General features: G+C 54.8%; 1 protein-coding gene across 2 annotated transcripts; it reads left to right on the forward strand.

The window, feature by feature from the left end:
- Nucleotides 1-9,383: 9,383 nt before the first annotated feature.
- On the forward strand, nucleotides 9,384-17,455 carry SELPLG (selectin P ligand). Of its 2 annotated transcripts, XM_037156268.2 has the most exons (3): nucleotides 9,384-9,529; nucleotides 12,769-12,888; nucleotides 15,412-17,455. In XM_037156268.2, the coding sequence occupies exon 3, from the start codon at nucleotides 15,417-15,419 to the stop codon at nucleotides 16,701-16,703; it is 1,287 nt and encodes a 428-aa protein (XP_037012163.2). In that variant the 5' UTR covers nucleotides 9,384-9,529; nucleotides 12,769-12,888; nucleotides 15,412-15,416; the 3' UTR covers nucleotides 16,704-17,455. The 2 variants fall into 2 exon arrangements, with proteins under 2 accessions (XP_037012163.2, XP_037012162.2); XM_037156267.2 differs by lacking the exon at nucleotides 12,769-12,888.
- The last annotated feature ends 289 nt before the right edge of the window (nucleotides 17,456-17,744 follow it).

Genomic DNA, 17,744 nt, shown 5'->3' on the forward strand with positions numbered 1-17,744 from the left:
GGCCGCGAAGCCCCAGCAAGAGGGGACGCGTAGTGGGGCCGTGGGGAGTGCCGACGGGCCCGACCCCAGCAGGCCCGGATGTTCGAGGGCTGCTGCAGCCTCCCCGGGGTGGGGCCTGGGCAGACTCCCTGATCTGGGTGGCCCCTTCTCTCATCCTGCATGACGAAATTCCATTCCAGTGTGGATGAGACCAATACCTGGGTCCGGCGGCTTGAGTGCCCCTCTTTGCGTGGCTGCCATTGTTACTGCTGGGAGCACATTTCCGGTCCGGGCCTTTGAAAGCATTTTTTTTTTTCCTTCAGTAGAAGGAAAACTGGTTGTGATTTTTATTCCAGCAGAAGGTTTTCAGGGTCATTTGAATGTCATGGCCCTCTTTCAAGGGCTTCCCTTTTTGCACTAAAACATTGCCTCACGGCACTTCAGTGATTGTGGTGAAGAATTTCCCACTGTTCAGTTTTTCTAAATAGTATAAGTGTGATGGCCACTTGGCACACAGCTGCCCTTCCTCAAATACCTTCTAAATGCACCGTCGTGTTGGAGAAGAGCGGCGGCCAGGCCCGTGGTCAGTGCGTGGTTGCAAGAAGCGGAAGTTGGCAGATGCTGTCTGCAGCCCCTCCGAGCCCGGGGTCGGGGGGAGACGTGTGGTATGGGATGTTTACGACTGGCTGGTTTGCCCACTTGGCACCTTGTTTCTTTGCCAGCAGAGCTAACAAACAGATCTCGGTGTTGGCCCCAGACAGGCCCTGCTGAGGGAGGACTTCCCTTTCTTTAAAGGTGACTTCCCTTGCTGTACTTGATGTTGTGTCTAGAAAAACTGTCGGCTCCTGAGAATCTGTTCACGCTAAGTGGCCCGGTCCGTCTCCTTTTGCTGGCATGTTGGAATGTCCCACAGCCGTCGTTGGGTCACTACCTGAGTTGTCCCCGGGGACACACCTTTCCTTACCCAACCCGGACAGGGCCCGTTGTTCCCTTTTTTTTTTTTTTTTTTAATTAAAAAAATGTCTTTTCCTCCACTGTTAGAGGAAGTTTATGGAAATTGGTACAACCTTTCAAGAGGGCAGCACAGGAAGTATCAGAAGTCTTAGATGTTCTTTCTTTTGACCCAGGATTTTGTTCCAAAGAAACTAATGGGAGATACATTCAGGAATTAGAAGAGTAAAACAATAAGTCCAGCAAGATTGGTTAATTTACTTGTCACATTCATATACTGTGGTGCTGGGTAGCACAGGTGGCAAGCATGAGGCCCGAATCCACCCCTCCACTGTGTTTTATCCGGCCCGGCACCGTTTCTGCCCGGCAGCAGCGCCGAGCTCCTTGCCCCCAGTTAAGGAGCAGGTACATTTACACAGTCTTCAAGTTACATTCGGCCCTTTGAAGGCAACCTCAAGGCTGGTGTGGCCCCCAGTGAAAATGGGTTTGACACCCCTGCTGCGTAGTTACTTGAAGTCGCTGAGTATTGTTTCAGGGTGTTGGGTGGCTGCCACCTGCTCTATTCCCAGTGCCCCACAGTGAACGGTTCTGCTGATGTCCTCAGAACAGTAAAGTCTGTGCTTGAAAAGAATTCTCTTCAACTCCCTGCCATGAAGTCACTTTGAGGTAAATGATGTTAGTTGGCTTATCAAAGTACTTTTTCAAAAGTGAGGTGGGGGAGGGGTGTCAAGTCCATTAGACATGTTCATGCAAAAGTAAAAGACCAGACTTGAGTCAGGAGGCCAGGCCGAGTGCTGTGAACGAAGACAGAGAAAATCGAATAACCACACCAGAAGGGATCGTTTTTTGGCAAACCCTTTTAAGGGCATAAGTATATAAGATGTATATTTTAAAGGGGGGTTTATGTAGATTTTTACTTATTTTTAGAGAGGGAAAGAAACATCAATGTGTGGTTGCCTCACACGCCCGCCACTGAGGACCTGGCCTGCAGCCCAGGCATGTGCCCTGACTGGGAATCAAACCAGTTACCCTTTGGTTCACTGGCCTGCACTCAGTCCACTGAGCCACACCAACCTACACATACATATACATCACAGGACTATGTGCTGTATATTTATGTGTAGAGTAAATGCCACAAATGTTACTATGTGGACTTAGCAATGTTGAGTAATCTTTGTGTAATTGGAGTTTTCTGAATTTCTGAATGTCCTATAAACGTCTTCATTCCCAGAAAGGAACAGTTAAAGTAATGTATGCAAGGTAATGAGTAGCACATTGAAAGTGGCATCCTACGTCAGTGGAGGGAAGGAAACGCTGTGGCTCCATTAAGTGGCGCTGGGTGCAGAGCCTCCTGGTGACACACTGTACATTCTTAATGGAGTCGATAGTTAATGAGAGGAAACTTTTTTTTTTTGCAAATCTATAAGCAAGAAGTAAGTTCCTTCTTATTCTAGACTTCAGACTGGGGAGAGCCTTTTAAGTCCCGAAGCAATAGAATAAATCACATAGGAAGAGATACACTGGCTCCATAAAAATCAAATTATGTAAGACTTAGATGTCAAAAAACGAAGGCCGTGCAAACTGGGAAAGACATTTTCAACCCATGTGACATGGGACAGTATATTTTAGTGCTTGCTCCCAGTCCCAGCCGCCGCCTCTGACTGACACAGGGATGGCGTCACCACCTGGGTAGAGAGTGTCTGATTTTAAGTCCCAAAGGCAGCATTTTTGGTCCCCCCGCCTCATCAAGGGCATCCACCAGCAAATGGATTGTCCCGGACTTGGAGGTGGAAGGACTTCACTAGGAGACACTGGCCGCAGCGTGCTCTATGAACTTCCTCCCGTCTCAAGTTTCTGGAGGGGGTGGAAGGGAGAAGTGGGGCGTGAGAAATTGCTCCCCCTCGGAAGCTACTAGAAGATAAGATAGCTGCTAAGTTTGTAGGAGTGGTTGACATGTGGAGGAAGGTGGTTTTAGGCTGGTGGGATCTTTGAAACGCAGTGTTATTTTGTTGCATGGAATTGAAACTGGGTAAGAAAACATTTTAAGAGCCTGAGTAAATTGGGGGAGGCATGGAAGTTGGGGGTGAGGAACTCGGTTCACATGACAGACTGCATGGTAAGGGACCTTGGCAGGTAAAGTCTCCATGGCCCAGACGTCTGGAGTCAGGAGACGAGAAGGGACTCCATTCCAGTGCTCAGTGCAGAGGTCGGCATTTGAAATGCAAGTGGACGGGGGGGGGGGGGTGTCTCTTCTGTCACCAAAGGAAACTCATGTGCGCTCGAGTTTGGGGACTGGCCACTGGGTGCTTAGGTTTTGCTCTTCTTTCAATGGCGGCTTATTCACATTTCAAAGACTAAGTGGATTTTGGGGGAAAGGATTTTGGGGTTTTGGAACAGCACCATGGAGAGGTGATTCCAATGGGACCCCAGCGGGCAGTTCTGGGAAAGCTTTAGGGTGATGGAGACAAAGTTGTCAGTGTTACAAAGGGGAGGAGCCAGGGCTCACCTGGTACCAGGCGCTGTGTGCAGGTGCCAAGGCTTCAGATACATGAGGCACTTTCCCCACCTTCACGGCCAGCCTGCGATGCAAATAGACTGCAGTGTAAAGGGATCACTCAGGTGCCTGGGCGCCCTGAGCGGGGTGCAGGTTGCCAGATTTGAACTTCACCTTCACCAGGTGCTCTCAGGTCCTAGGAGCAGGGCTCACCATCATAACCCTGTCTCATTCCTGATCCTACGTAATCCCATCCACCCACTGGACATGGTTCTGTTCATCCTGGCATTCGCCAAGTGAGTATTTTTTTATAGTGACAGTATAAAGGTCCTGGAGAAAACTGGGGAGCGAATGGCCTAATGGTCCAGCAAGGAAAGGGGTTTGAGCTCCGTGCCCTGAGGGTTGAGAAGTCAACCATCGGGATTTCAGAATGAAATCCAAGAGCCGAGGCTGCGGTGAGGAACCTGAGAGCTGGGAGGCTGCCCAGTAAATAACAGGAAGTTGCTGCAGACTTGTTTCCACGTCAAGGTGCTCTTTGGGTCGTAGGAGGCAGACTGAGCATCTCATGGTTACCAGATGCCTTGGCTGTGTCCTGCCGCCCTCAACTACGGTTTCAGAATGACAAGTGAGTTATCACCCTGGCTGGTTTCTACTAGAGGCGGCGTATCAGAATATCAGCAAAGATGGCAAAGTGAAGGTTTTTTTAATTTATTGGAGTGACATTGCTGGGTGGAGATTCTTATCTGAGCCCCTGCCAAACACCTTTCCTTATACAGACCAGGCCATTTTTAAACCTGGTTCCTCTACCTCCACCCACTTGTTTGTTCCCTTTTTTGCTTCCAGAGTGATGTGTTCTGGAACAGAATCTGTCAAGATTTCACAGGGAGGCCCAAGTCCACCCTCTTCAGCCTTTTCTATGAGGGCCCCTTGAGCCCCAGCCTCCCACCCTACCTGGTTCCAATCTCTCAGATCACACACACAGGCTGTTGACTGTGCGTGTTGGTGCCAGCTTCCAACTACATCCTATTCTAGCTACTTTTTTTTTTTTAAGATTTGATTTTTAGAGAGAAGGGAAGGGAGGGAGAGAGAGAGGGAGAGCAGCATTGGTGTGAGAGAGAAACATTGATCAGTTACCTCTTGCACACCCCCAACTGGGGACCTGTCCCACAACCCAGGCATGTGCCCTGACCTGGAATCAAACTGGCAACCTTTTGGTTTGCAGGAGGATGCCCGCCCCACTGAGCCATACCAATCAGGGCATGGCTACTTCTCACACTTTGCCAGCTACTTCTCACACTTTCACTGTTAACCCTTCTCATCTCTGGTGTGGACTTATCTCCTGTAGTAGGGATCTCAGATAGGAAGGGTCCAAAGATACTCATTTATAGAGAGATTCATTATAAGGAACTGGCTCACGCAATTATGGGGGCTGAGTCCCGAGATCTCCAGTTGGCAAACTGGAGACCCCAAAAAGGCGTTCCAGTTTGAGTGTGAAGGCAGCCAAAACGCCAGTGCTCACAGGCTGTCAGGCAAGGAGGCCCCTCCTGGCCTTCGACGGATTGGGTGAGGCCCCCCCACAGTGCGGAAGCCAGTCCGCCCCTCTCAGTGTACCCAGTCATGTTCATCTCACCCAACAATGCCCTCACAGTCTGACCAAATGTCTGAGCACATTGGGGCCCAGTCAGGTTGACCCGTGATGTAGCTGGCAGAGCTTCCCAAACAGCTTCTGTTGTCCCCTGCCCACAAGCTGAGAACCGGTTTTACATTTTTTTTTTAAAGATTTTATTTATTATCTGGAGGGGAAGGGAAGGAGAGAGAAGAGACGTATCAATGTATGGTTGCCTCTCCTGCATCCCCTGCTGGGAACTGGTCTGCAAACCAGGCATGTGCCCTGACTGGGAATCGAACCATGGTTGTTTGGTTCCCAGGCCCGCGCTCAATCCACTGAGCTACACCAGCCAGGGCCGATTTTACATTTTTAAGTGGTTGGGGAAAAACGAAAGGATAGTGACAAGGGAAAGTTACATGAAATTCAAATTTTAGTGTCCATAAATAGAGTGGGAACACACCCACACCCATCTGTTTAAGGACCATCCGTGGCTGCCCTTCCACATTTGTAGAGTTCAGTAGTTGTGACAGAGACCCTATGGCCCAAAGTGAAGTATTTACTCTGGCCCGTTAAGAAAAAGCTTGCTGACCCCCTATACTTTGATTCTTCATGACTTCTCGTCCCACTCAGGATACGAGCTAAAATCCTCATGATCGGCAGAGGCACCCTGTTCCTGCAGACCCCTAACCTCCTCTCCGGAGGCCCCACTGCCTCTGAGCCTTTGCATGTGCTGTTCCTTGGACCTCCCGCCCTTCCCCCACCACCAGCATCTGCACAGCTCGTTCCCCTGCCATCTTCCCCATTATACTTTATTATTATTGTCAGATCTGTCAGCTTGTTGAGTTTTTGACTGTCTCCCCCAAGTTCAAGGTAAACAATGTGGACAGGCACTTTTTTCATTCTCTATGGTGTCCCTAGGATCTGGCACATTGTGTCAATAAATGTTGAATGAATGAGTTGAAAATACAGATATCTGGGTATGGGGCACCTATTGGATTATCAGTGTGGCAGAAATTTGCAGAATACAGCCCTCTCCTGACCACGGGTCACCCCAGGCTGGGCCAGTGAGCCCCTTGGGAGTTCATTACCTCCAGTGCATCATATCTGAGTTTTTGTTCTCAGGGGCCTGGGAGTTGGGGACTAGGGAGCCAGCAGACAGAGCAGGTGCACAGTGACAGAGGAAGGGCTTCTGGGTCCCTTTGCTCCCTAAGTCCACACCTAACATCTAGCTGTTTTTCTGACCTTAAATTCCATGAGATACCCCAGAATCCTACTGCCACCTAAGCCAGTTTGAATCGACCCCCTCCTCATGCGGGTCTGCTTCGGAGCCCCTTGAGGCCTGAGACTCAGGGTTGTTCATCCCCATGCTGCCAAAGCCTCACGCCAGGGTTGGCCGTTGCAGGCATGGATTCCTGCAGCTGCTAAACTGTTCTTGAGCAACCACTGAGTCTGGAACACGTTTCTAGATTAGATTGCCCTCTGACCTTCTAGGTTTTGGAGCAGTCCCTGAGGTCCACCCCTCGGTGCCCATGCTGACCCAGTGACCCCTGAGGAGCCCTGCTCTTCACTCTGGAGAGCCGGCTTCACCCCGCGAGCTCTCATCCCAGATGCGACAGCCAGAACCCGGCAGCCCCAGGTGGACAGCCAGAAGCTGGGCCAAACAGAAACTCCCTGCAGTTCTGTTCCCATTTCAGAAGAGGAATTGCACCCCAGCTGCAGTGGCTTCAGCGTGGCTATTTCCCCTTTAAATGGTTCCAATACACAAATCTCAGCCTGGGAGCTCTCCCTTCAATGGCAGAGGAGGATAGGGGGCCACAGCTGGGTATCAGGCCTCCCTTCCCTCCCGGGGCTGGGCCTTTCATTACAGCAGCTCGGTTCTCTATGAGACCTTGGCTTTCATTGATCAAAGGTCCCATGGCTGGCAGGCAAACTCAGAAAGTGCTGCCCTGTAGAAAGGGGCTGCATAGCTGGGGCTGTCCGGCCAGCTGGACTCTGGTTTGGGAGAAAGTGTAGGCAGGCTTGGCCGGCTGGGTGCCCTGGGCCCTTCCCTGGGCCTCAGCCTCCTAGTCGCGCTGGGGAAGGCAGGCGTGGCCCTGTGAAAGCCCCTGTTTTCCTGCAGTTTTCAGGGAGATGAGCAGAAAGGCCGCAGGAAGTGGGCATCGTGGGGAAGGAGCCGCAGAGTGCTCCCAGCGAATTACGAATAGGCGGTCAGATCTCACCTGTACCCGGCCCGTCACAAATTGGCCCAGGCACAAATTTGCAGGATCCCACAAGTGTTTAATTCCCCCAACCCCGTTTTCCTTAATAACTGAAGGCATACGTGGCCAGCTGGTGCCTGGTAAATGCCAGGTGGTGGAAGCTAAACTTGGTTGGCTTTGGCCACCTCATGCTTCCTTTCTTTGTCTTGCTCTACGGTATTAAGTTTTTGAGGACTATTCTCGTCACTGGTGTGAACAGTTCCCCAGTCCGCTGCCCACCCAGGCACCGCAGAGGAGCAGCATGCGACCAAACAGACCACACTGCACAAGCACAGCTGGGCAGGCCGTGGTGACAGGTGCTGTGGTGAGACCGTGTGGCTCACGGGTGACCCCCATTAGGTGTGTCCCCATACAGGCAGACCGCGGATGGGCTGCAGGTTGGGTTCCAGACCCCCACAATACAGCAGATCACACGAATTTGGGGGATTCCCCAGTGCATGTAAAAATTACGTTTACACTATACTGTCGTGTATTAAGTGTGTTTAAAAAACACACCCTGGCTGGTGTGGCTCGGCTGGAGTGTCATCCTGTAAACGGAAAGGTCACGGATTTGGTCTCTACTCAGGGTGTGTGCAAGAGGCAAATTGATATTTATTTCTCACGTCAATGTTTCTTCTCTTTCTCCCTACCCCTCCTCTAAAGCTAATAAGCATGTCCTCGGGGGAGGATCAATAAATAAATAACAATGTCTTAGTTCAGAAATACTGCACTGCCAAAAAACGCCAGCCATCGGAGCCTTCAGCAAATTGTAATCTTTTGGAGGGTCTGGCCTCCGAGTTGATGCTGCTGACCTATCAGGGGGTCGGTTGCTGAAGGGGGAGGCGGCCGTGGTGGTGCCTTAAAATAAGACAACACCGAGTCTTCTCACGAACGACCCCTCAAAGGTCACTGGTTACAAAAGCACCACAACAAATACAATAAGGAGAAGGTCTGAACTCTTGCCAGAAGTACCAGAAATGTGACACGGAGACAAGCAGGGAGCAGATGGCACCGAGATCCCTGCCCACTGCAGGGTCACCACTCGCTTTCGTTGGTAACACGCCCAGAAGAACAAGCACACAAACCAAACCCCCTGCTCAGTGTGTCTGGGAAGTGCCATAAACCGAGGTGCAATAAAGTGGGGCTCCCTAAAGCGGGTACAATCAAGCGAGGTAGGTCAGTACAGGGACCCCACCCAGTGGGGCTGCAGTTTTCCTGTGGAAACAAGCCGTGTGCGTGGCGGCCAGTGAGCCTCTCTGCGCGGTCTGAGCCCCGCCTGCTGCCAAGTGCAGCCCCTTTCTCAAGAGCTCTGCATTCCGAGGCCTCCCAGCCTGTGCTCTGCTCTGTGCCTGGGCTGCCCCCCACCAGGGCACCCTACCTGTCATCTCAAGGGCCACTTCTCCTTGGAAGAGTCTCCTGACACCCCCACCCACCCAGGTTAGGGTGGGGCCCCTCCCTGGCTCGCCACAGGGTGCCTCTGTCATCACACAGTGTTGTTGTGGTCTGTTTTTTTGACAGCTTCCCCACCCGACAAACAGCTACGGGAGGGTGGGAGTCTGAAATGGCTTGGCTTTGGATCTGGGCGCATGCAGCCTGGGGTGCCCGGGCGGCCTAAACAAACAAGTTGGAAAAGAAAACAAGCAGGCCTGGCCCCTGGGGACCTGGCAGTGTAAGTCCACAGGGAGATTCTGGGCTGCAGCCAGAGGGGGCCCCTGTGCACTCAGAACATTTGGATCACAAAAGAGGGACCCCATTAGGTTCACAAACTTCGGGAAGGGCCTGGGGTCATACGTTCTCTACGCCCACTCCCTTCCTGGGCCAAAAGCGACACCCGCCCTCTTTTGCCTCTGGCTACAAGGGCGGTGTCCATTGTCACCACCGCTGTCCTTCAGCTGTGGTGTAATGCTGTGGCCTTCCACTGCTGGGTCCCCTCAACCTCTGCTCCCCAGATTTCCACGTGGTCCTCAGTGTTTGCATGGTTACTGGAACCCAGATGTGACATCAGGCCCGCAGGGCCCTGCCTCCCACCCCTACCCTGTGCAGTCAGCAGTGTCACTGGAGCTGTCACAAACAAGGAGGTATGGGCCGTCACGTGGCTCTGAGTAACCACATTCTCGCTTCCTCTTTTCACACTCGGCCGTTGGGCGTTGGCAGGGTCTAGGACCACGGCAGGGGGTGCCGCTGGGTCCTTGTCGCTAAAACAGAGAAGCCACTTCTGCTGGGCCCACAAGGCAACTGTCCCATGCTCTACTGAGCACGGTAAGTGCTGGCTGGCTTCTAAAACCACAGGGAGTGGCTGGGGGGACCCCAGGAGCCAGCAGCCCTGCCTGCCAGCTGAGGGCAGGTGGGGCCAGGCCCTGAGCTGTGGCCCCTGGGGAGGGAGGGCCACCCAAAAGTCAGGGCGCGTGGGACCGAGGTCTCCCTGGAGTGCGTGGTCTCATTCTGCTGTCTCCACTGGGGCCTGCTACCCTCTCCTGCCATCTGCCCTCATGGCTTGGGAATATTCTGAATTCAAAATACTGGGGAAACGGGGAGCATTTCCCTAAAAACCATCCTACCCCCCCTCCCTTGGGTAGGAGTCCAGGGCCCAGACAGGTGAAGGGATTTGCTCAGACGTGGAGCTGGGGTGGGGCCTGGTCGACTCCTTGGAGGGCTGCAGGCTCCTCCGTGCTGTTGCATGTTAATTGTGTGTTTGTTTATTTTTTTTAATCCTCACCCGAGGATGTGTGCCTTGGCTCTAGAGAGAGAGGGAGGCAGAGAGAGAGAGAGAGACACTGATGTGAGAGAGAAACCTCGAACTACTGCTTTCTATATGTGCCCTGACCAGACTCCTGGCGTCCGGGACGACGCTCCAGCCAGCAGAGCCACCTGGCCAGGGCTCTTGGCGCTTTCTGTGTTCTTAATAAGATCGAGGAAATGACATGTGTTAATAGCCCATTTTTTAAATATTAGAATTAGGATACTATTGCTAGCAAAAAAAACCCTTATATTGGGGTGCCTTAGGGACAAAAAGGAAAATGGGGGGCTGGTGGCCAAAGCAGGGCCCCCTGTGCACGCACGCCATGGACGAGGGTCAGGGCCCTGGTTACCTGGGGTTCTCCTTCTTCCTTCCCGCACCCTCTTGCTTGCTTCCCCTCCTACCTCTGACTTTGAGTTCCCCAGGCCAAGCCCCTTACATCCCTGGGCAGAGGGCTCAGGAAGTGGCCCCCCGGCCTCGAGTCCCAGGAGTGGCTTTCTCAGGGGGTTCCCTGGGCTGGCCACACCCCAAGTGGCAAATGCCACCTCACCAGGCTTGACCAGTAGCCTCAGGAGAGCAAAACCCGGATGTGGGGAGGGCTGGGCTGCCAGGCTCCTGGCCGCGCCCCCGGGGAACCTTGGCCAGGCCAGAGCAGGGCCTTCAGAGGGGCCCAGGAGCCGTCTGAGAACCCCGTCCCCCCTTCTTAGCAATGAGAAAACCGGGGCTCAGAAGGGACAAGCCGCTGCTTCAGGATGTAGGGCCCCAGTGAGGTAACAATTCATGTAGAGCTCTTAGACCAGGGCCTGGTGAGGGGTCGACACTCCACGGACACCGGCAGCGTCCAGCAGGAGCAAGTCCTGCTTGAGTGTGGTCAGTAGGGTGATAACGTGGGTGTAATACTTCGTAGTTTGAATTTGAATATGTCACCTAAAATGTCATAGCGCGTGATTGAGTGTGCTGTTGTTATGTTACAGAATTACATGCTTATGATGTTGGGATAAAAAAGGGGTGTCACTTGTGCCGGACCTGTATGTGATTTACAAGCCAGAGGAGGCCGAGGCTCTACCCTGCACCCAGGGCTTCCTCCTGGCCCTCTCTGACCGACAGTGTCAGGCTTGTGGCAAAGCTGTCCTAGGGTTGGGGACTTTTCAGGGACGTGACCCTAAATGCAGAATGACGATGAGAAAAGCTGGCCTTTATTGAGCACTTACTACGTGCTAAACAGGCAGCCTGCACCTGCTCACTTCAACCCCCAGCCCCACGTGGGGCAAGTGCTGCCGTTGCCCCCGTGTTCCAGCCAGGAACCTGGGGCTCAGAGAGGTGAGTTCAGTTGCCCAAGGTCACACAGCTTGTAAGCGACAGGGCTGGGATCGGATCTGGTTTGATACTGGATTTGATCCCAAGTTGGGCCAGGCCCCGTCCAGTCTGAGGAGGCTTGGACCTGCAGTAGGATTGGGGGTCTGGTGGGTGGGGGGTCACCTGGGCCTCGGTTTGGCCGCCTTGTGAATTCGGAGCCTTCCCCTCTCCTGAAGCTGCTCAGCCCACACCCCGAGAGCCTCCATCTTTCAGATCCTAAGTTTCCAAGAACTTGAACATCCGGGCTCCTGGGGTCCAAGGTTCTGAATGGGAGCTCCCGAGTGTCTGGGAGTCCCATGGGCATCTTTCCTGAGCCCAGGGTGGCTGCACAGTGTGGGTCCCTGGAGCCAGGGTGTGGGTACCCCAGCAGGCTGCCCACCTTGCTGAGCCCAACCTGATTTTAGGGCAAAAGATAGGAACCAGGCGGCAGAGTCTGGCCTCCTCCCCTAGGTAAGTAGGAGACAAAAAAGATGTGACAGCTCTTTGCCCGCCTTGGAGGAGCCCCACCCAGCCCCTCCCTCGGTGAGTGGCCGGCTTCCTGCCAGCTGTAGACAGACAGGTGGAAGGCGGGGCCTGGACGGAGTGGCTTGGAGCCTCGTTTTCCTGATCTGCCTGATGGGCGTACCCCCTCACCCCCAGGGTGGAGTGAGGAGGGACCAGGTCCCCTCAGACCGTAAGAAGGTAACAGAGCTCCCCCACCCCCCCGCACAGTGAGCGCTTCGTAATACAGCTTTCGTTGTATTACACTAACTTTATTTCAGCCAACGTCTGAGTTACTTTCACACCCAGTGCCTGCGGCCCCTCAGACCCACAGAACCCCTGGGAGCTGCTTTTCTTCCCGTTCCATGGGCCGGAGCTGGCCCAGCCTTGGCCTGGTGCGGCCCCTTCCCTCTGAAGCCTGTGGGACAGGACAGCAGGCCCCAGGATGGGGTGCCCAGCTGCCCTGGCTTGCCTGGGACTGGGGCGTGGGTTCCAGGACGGGGGGGTTTCATGTGAGGGACACCCAGGACAAGACGGTGGCCCTACACAGGCCCAGGCGGGGAGATATGGGCTTACCTGTTTTTTAAAAATCCTCACCCGAGGACAAGTCCACTGACTTTAGTAAAGAGAGAGGAAGTCGGGGTGGGGAGGAGTATTGATGTGAGAGAGAAGCATCGATTGGATGCCTCCTGTATGCACCCAAGAGCAGGGACTGGACCTGCAACCTGGGTACGTGCCCTGACTGGGAATCGAACCCACAACCTTTCGGGGCACGGGATGATGCTCCAACCAGCTGAGCCACCTGGCGGGGGAGGCCTGGGCTCTCACACGGACCCCGAAGCTTCCCTAACTCTCTGTGGGGGAGGGGGAGGTTGCCATCTCTACCCTCCCTGGGTGTACCTTTCCTCTGCTTCTCTGCCCACAGGCCTGGAGAGAGGCCCCCAAACAAAATACCCCTGCTGGATGCCAGCCCTGGGGACCTGCCCTGCGGCACCCCATCGCATTCTTGCGACCATTGTTTGAACCAATTGTACCCATTCTACAGGTGAGGAAACTGAGACTCAGAGATTGGGAAGTGACCTGCCCGGGTCACACAGCAGCTAAGGGGTGTCCCCCCCACCCCTCTGTATGCAGGGGACAGTGAGGATGGGAGCAAGGTTGAGGGTCTACCTTGGGAACAGACCCCCGCCCTCCATGGTATCCTCCCAGCCACCAGCCTGCAGAAAGAGGGGCCCCTGGCTCGATCAGAGACCTCTCCCCAGCCCGGAGCTGGCGGGTTGGGCCTCGAGTGTTTGCCCCCTCTGGCTCTGCCTCCAGGAAGTGACTGACAGCCCAGCCTTCCAGGAACTGACAACTGTGTGAGTGGGGGTGGGGAGTGAGTCTTTTCATAATTAGGAAGCAAGGCTCTGAGCTGGTGGCTTCCTCCTAAATTCCTCTACCCCTGGGAAAGTGGGGCCAAGGTTAGGCCATACACTCCTCCCCCAGTAGGAACTGCACCTCTGGAAGGGAGGTCAAGGGGGCAAAGAACGTGCGTGCGCTCGTTTGTGTGCATGTGTGTGCGACACATTTATTAAGCGCCGACTGTGAACCTGGAACTTTTGAATCCACATCATCTCACTGCATTCTCTCAACAGCCCCATGAGACAGGGACTGTTTGTGGTTCCATTTTACAGATGAGAAAACCAAGGCTCAGAGAGGCAAAGATCTGTGTGAAGGTCATCCAGAGTGTAAGAGGCTCAGCCAGGACTCAAATGCCTTTCCGTCGGACCCCGTAGTCCGTGCCCCCAATCCTGTGCCCTGCACAGCACCCAGTACAAAGGGAGCTGGCCTTCAAGGTCCTCCTTATCCCTACTCTGCCCTCCCCCTCCCAGCTGGGTTCCCAACCCCAGTCCCAAACCCAGTGAGCTGCGCTCTCTGCTCAGCCTTCGCTCCATCTGCCCCCACAGCTAGGTTAGGTCTCCACACACAGCCTTCCTGTACCCTCCCTGGGTTCAAAGCTGAGCTCTGCCACTCTCCAGCTGTGTGTCTTTGGGCAAATTGCTTCACCTCTCTGAACCTCATCCCTCCTCAGTAAAATGAGGATACCGGTAATTGCAAGCACCAGGTGTGTCTAGTGCAAAGATGGTGAAGTTTGGTTTAAGAAATTATTTTAAGATATGCTCAGACTGGCATTTTAGAAACCAAAGTAATTCTCAGCAACAGATGAAAGAGATCAGGTTGAGGCTGGACACCGAGGGAACTGTGAGTAAGTGACAGTTACTCATGGGGCTCCAGGCAACTGCTCCTTGCTCCATAGGGAAGGTACTGGAAGTCATCCCAGCTCACTGCGCCCCAGGCGCTGTGTCAGGGGTGACACACTGTGGGAAGGTCTTATGTCCGGGGACGCAGAAATACCCAAAGCCTGCCCTGGAACAAAGCTGTACCCCTCTAAGGCAAGATTCTGAATTGCACAAACTCCAGCCAGGACCGGGAAGTGTGGGGAGAGAGAAAACAAGAAAGCACAGGCGGTCACAATGCCAAGAAGAAAGACCAGGGAGCCGGCCCGGAGGAGAGGCACTGGCCTTTTGGGCTACCTGGTTTGGAGGCGGAAGGCAATACCAGAATGTACAGTGACCTACCCACAGGCAAATGAGGTGGCTGTCAGCTCCCTGAGGGCAGAGCTGGTCTGAGAAGGTTTTTCTCTGGCCCCAGAGAGTGCAGCCAATGGCTCTGGGCCCTGGGGGACTTATGGGATAGGGTTTCTGAAAGAATGGAAGTGGCTGCCCTTGGCTGGAGCTCGTGGGAACAAAGTACTAAGGGCTTCGTGGGTATCACCTCATTTCAATTTCACTGCAGCCCCTGAGGTGGGGGCTGCCTTCCCCACTGTGGACTCGAAGGCATAGCCAAGGGGGGCCAGACCCAGCTGAGACTGATCCTGAGAAAGACGAGAAAAACTGAGCATCTGAGGCACAGGCCAGGGCTGCGTGGGGCAGGAGCCAAGACTGGGGAAGTAGAAGTCTGATCCAAGACAGGATCAGACCCTGAGAGGCCTCAGGAGTCCAAACAAGCAGCTTTGTGCTGAAGATCTGTGGTCTCCAAAATCTTTTGCTCTTAAGACGCCATCAGTGAATGAGTCCATGGATCTCCTTATAAGTTGTATACAGGTACTACTCTATTCATGTTATATTATACATACATACACACATGAAAACCAAGAAGGGGTGCCATAAAAGTTCACGTAACTAGAAGATCTAATATTTTCTGCCTGCACCCCTGTGGACTGCCTTGCCCACAAATAAAAAGCTTTCATTGAAAACGGTAGGGAGGCGAGTGGTTTCTGTGCACGGAAGAGAGGAGGTGGAAGCTCCCCAACGAGGGTTTATTCATGGTGATAAACAGCAGCAGCTGCTAGTTGCTGAGGGCCTGCTGTGCTGCGGGCACGGGCTTGGTCGCCAGGAGCCTAAACCTACACGTCTGCCCAGGCCAGACACACGCCCAGCTGCGGCCATCCAGAACCACAGTCCAGGGCACCCAGCAAGCCCAGGGGTCAAGCTGTACTGATGTCCCCTCTGTCTGTGTCTCCCTCCAGGTGCCATGCCTCTGCCACTCCTCCTATTGCTGACCCTGTTGGGCCCTGGCAGCAGCCTCCAGCCGTGGGACGTCTGGGAGAATGAGGCCAAAGAGGCTCCAGGCCACCTGCTCGACCGGGGCCGGAGGCAGGTGGACCTCGGGGACGAGGACGTCGACGTGTACGATGTGTCTTATAACACAGACCCTCCAGAAATGCTGGAAAGTGATGGCACAGAGGCTGTGACCCGGAGCCCCCACCTCCAGGCTGCGACGGGACTGCCAGGGCAGAGGGACTCTACAGGACCTGGTACTCCTGAGCCAGCCACTCCGGGGGTGGCCGGAGGCGTCTCTGCCGGCCTGGATGCAGGAGGGGCAGCCACTGGGGACCTCAGCACGGAATTTGTGACAGCGGGGATTCCCATCACACCGGTCTCTCTGCCCCAAGAGCTGGTCACGTCAATCCCTCCCATCGTGGAGGCTCCATCCACACAGGGGGCTCCATCCACAGAGCTGGCCTCCGTGAATGCCCTGTTCCTGGGGCCAGCTGCCACGGAGACCCTGACCACGCAACCTGTGGCCACAGAGGCCCTGACCACACAACCTGAGGCCACGGAGGCCCTGACCACACAACCCGAGGCCACGGAGGCCCTGTCCACACAGCCCGAGGCTCCGGAGGCTCTGACCACACAACCTCAGGCCACGGAGGCCCTGACCACACAGCCCGAGGCCACGGAGGCTCTGACCACACAACCTCAGGCCACGGAGGCCCTGACCACACAGCCCGAGGCCACGGAGGCCCTGACCACACAACCTCAGGCCACGGAGGCCCCATCCACACAACCCGCTACCATCCGGGGCCTAACCACAGCCCGTCCTGTGCCCTCTGATCCCCCCGGGAGCACCGCCGTGGCAGTCAGCAGTTCGTCCGATGGCTTCATCAAACAGCAGGAAAACAGCCAGGTTCTCTCCCCCAGGAGCCCTGTGTCCTCCAGCTCCACCAGTGGCCTGGACTACATCCCGGTGAAGCACTGCCTGCTGGCCATCCTCGTGCTGGCCCTGGTGGCCACCACCTTCCTCGTGTGCACCGTGGTGCTGGCCGTCCGCCTTTCCCGCAAGAACCACATGTACCCCGTGCGCAGCTACTCGCCCACCGAGATGGTCTGCATCTCGGCCCTGCTGCCCGAGGGGGATGAGGGACCTGTGGTCACCGCCAATGGCAGCCTGCCCGCCATCAGGAAGCCAGGCCTAAAGGAAGGGTCTGGGGAGAACCGCGAAGGGGACGACCTCACCCTGCACAGCTTTCTCCCTTAGCTCCCCCTGCCCGGCCGCTGGAGCAGGACCTCCATCTCCCACTCCGGCTGCCCTTCAGGCCACCAGCCACCGCCACGCACCAGGCTTGGGCCGTACATCTGGGCATCATCGAAGTCCCCCACGGACAGGGACATCCAGGGCCCGGCCTCTGGCCACTCCCACAGGCCCAAAGGCAGCCACGGTCTCCCCTCCTCCTGACCACTGGAGCCTCTCTCTCCTGAGCCCAGGGAAGACTCCGGCCCCTGCCCTCGCCCCACCACTGTTGCCCCCTAGTGGCCACATTCATCATGCATTTTTGGGGACAGGTACTGAGTGGTGTTGGGTTCCCCAGGCCACTTTCTGCTGCTGCCCCACTGGAGGGCAGCTTGAATTTTCCCAGATACCCCTCCACAGAGCCCAGGGTGAGGCCTTGCCCTGGAAGGCTGCGGCAGGCTTGGTGAGCCGAAGGCTACACACTTTTCTGATGCCGTGGGGACCAGCAAACATCCTTCCGGTGACAGAGTAACCCCCCTTCTGCCCTCTCTTGCCTGCCCCTGTGTCCAAGCTGCAGGGCTGGGGCTCTGTCATTTAAAGTGTGGGGCCAGCAGACTTTTCTTTAAAGGGCCAGGCAGTAAATATTTTAGGCTTTGCAGGCCACACGGTCTCTGTTGCAACTTCTCCACTCTGTTTGCAGCACGTGAATGCAGTGATGGTAATATGTCATGAATAAATATGTTTGGCTGAGTTCTAATAAAACTTTATTTATAAACAGGCGGCTGGCTGAATGAGTCTCTGTAAGTTTGCGGACCCCTGATTTGATGTAAGTGCAGGGTGACCGGAGGTCCCAGCTTGCCTGAGACTTTTCTGATTTTGGCCCTGGAAGTCCCACATCGTGGGAAAAATGCAGCCCCAGCAAATCAGGACATTGGCTGTCCTCTTTACGTAGCCCTTACCACGTGCGTGCATTGCGGCTCTGGAAGCCCACCTTGATCCTGAGGATCGGAGCAGAAAGCCAAGGCTTACGGAGGTGAGGCAACCGGCCCCCAACAGTGGCTGAGCGGG

This window comes from Artibeus jamaicensis, unplaced genomic scaffold (genome assembly GCF_021234435.1).
Source record: "Artibeus jamaicensis isolate MK-2021 breed Jamaican fruit bat unplaced genomic scaffold, CSHL_Jam_final contig_525, whole genome shotgun sequence".
In the NCBI taxonomy this organism is placed as follows: domain Eukaryota; kingdom Metazoa; phylum Chordata; class Mammalia; order Chiroptera; family Phyllostomidae; genus Artibeus; species Artibeus jamaicensis.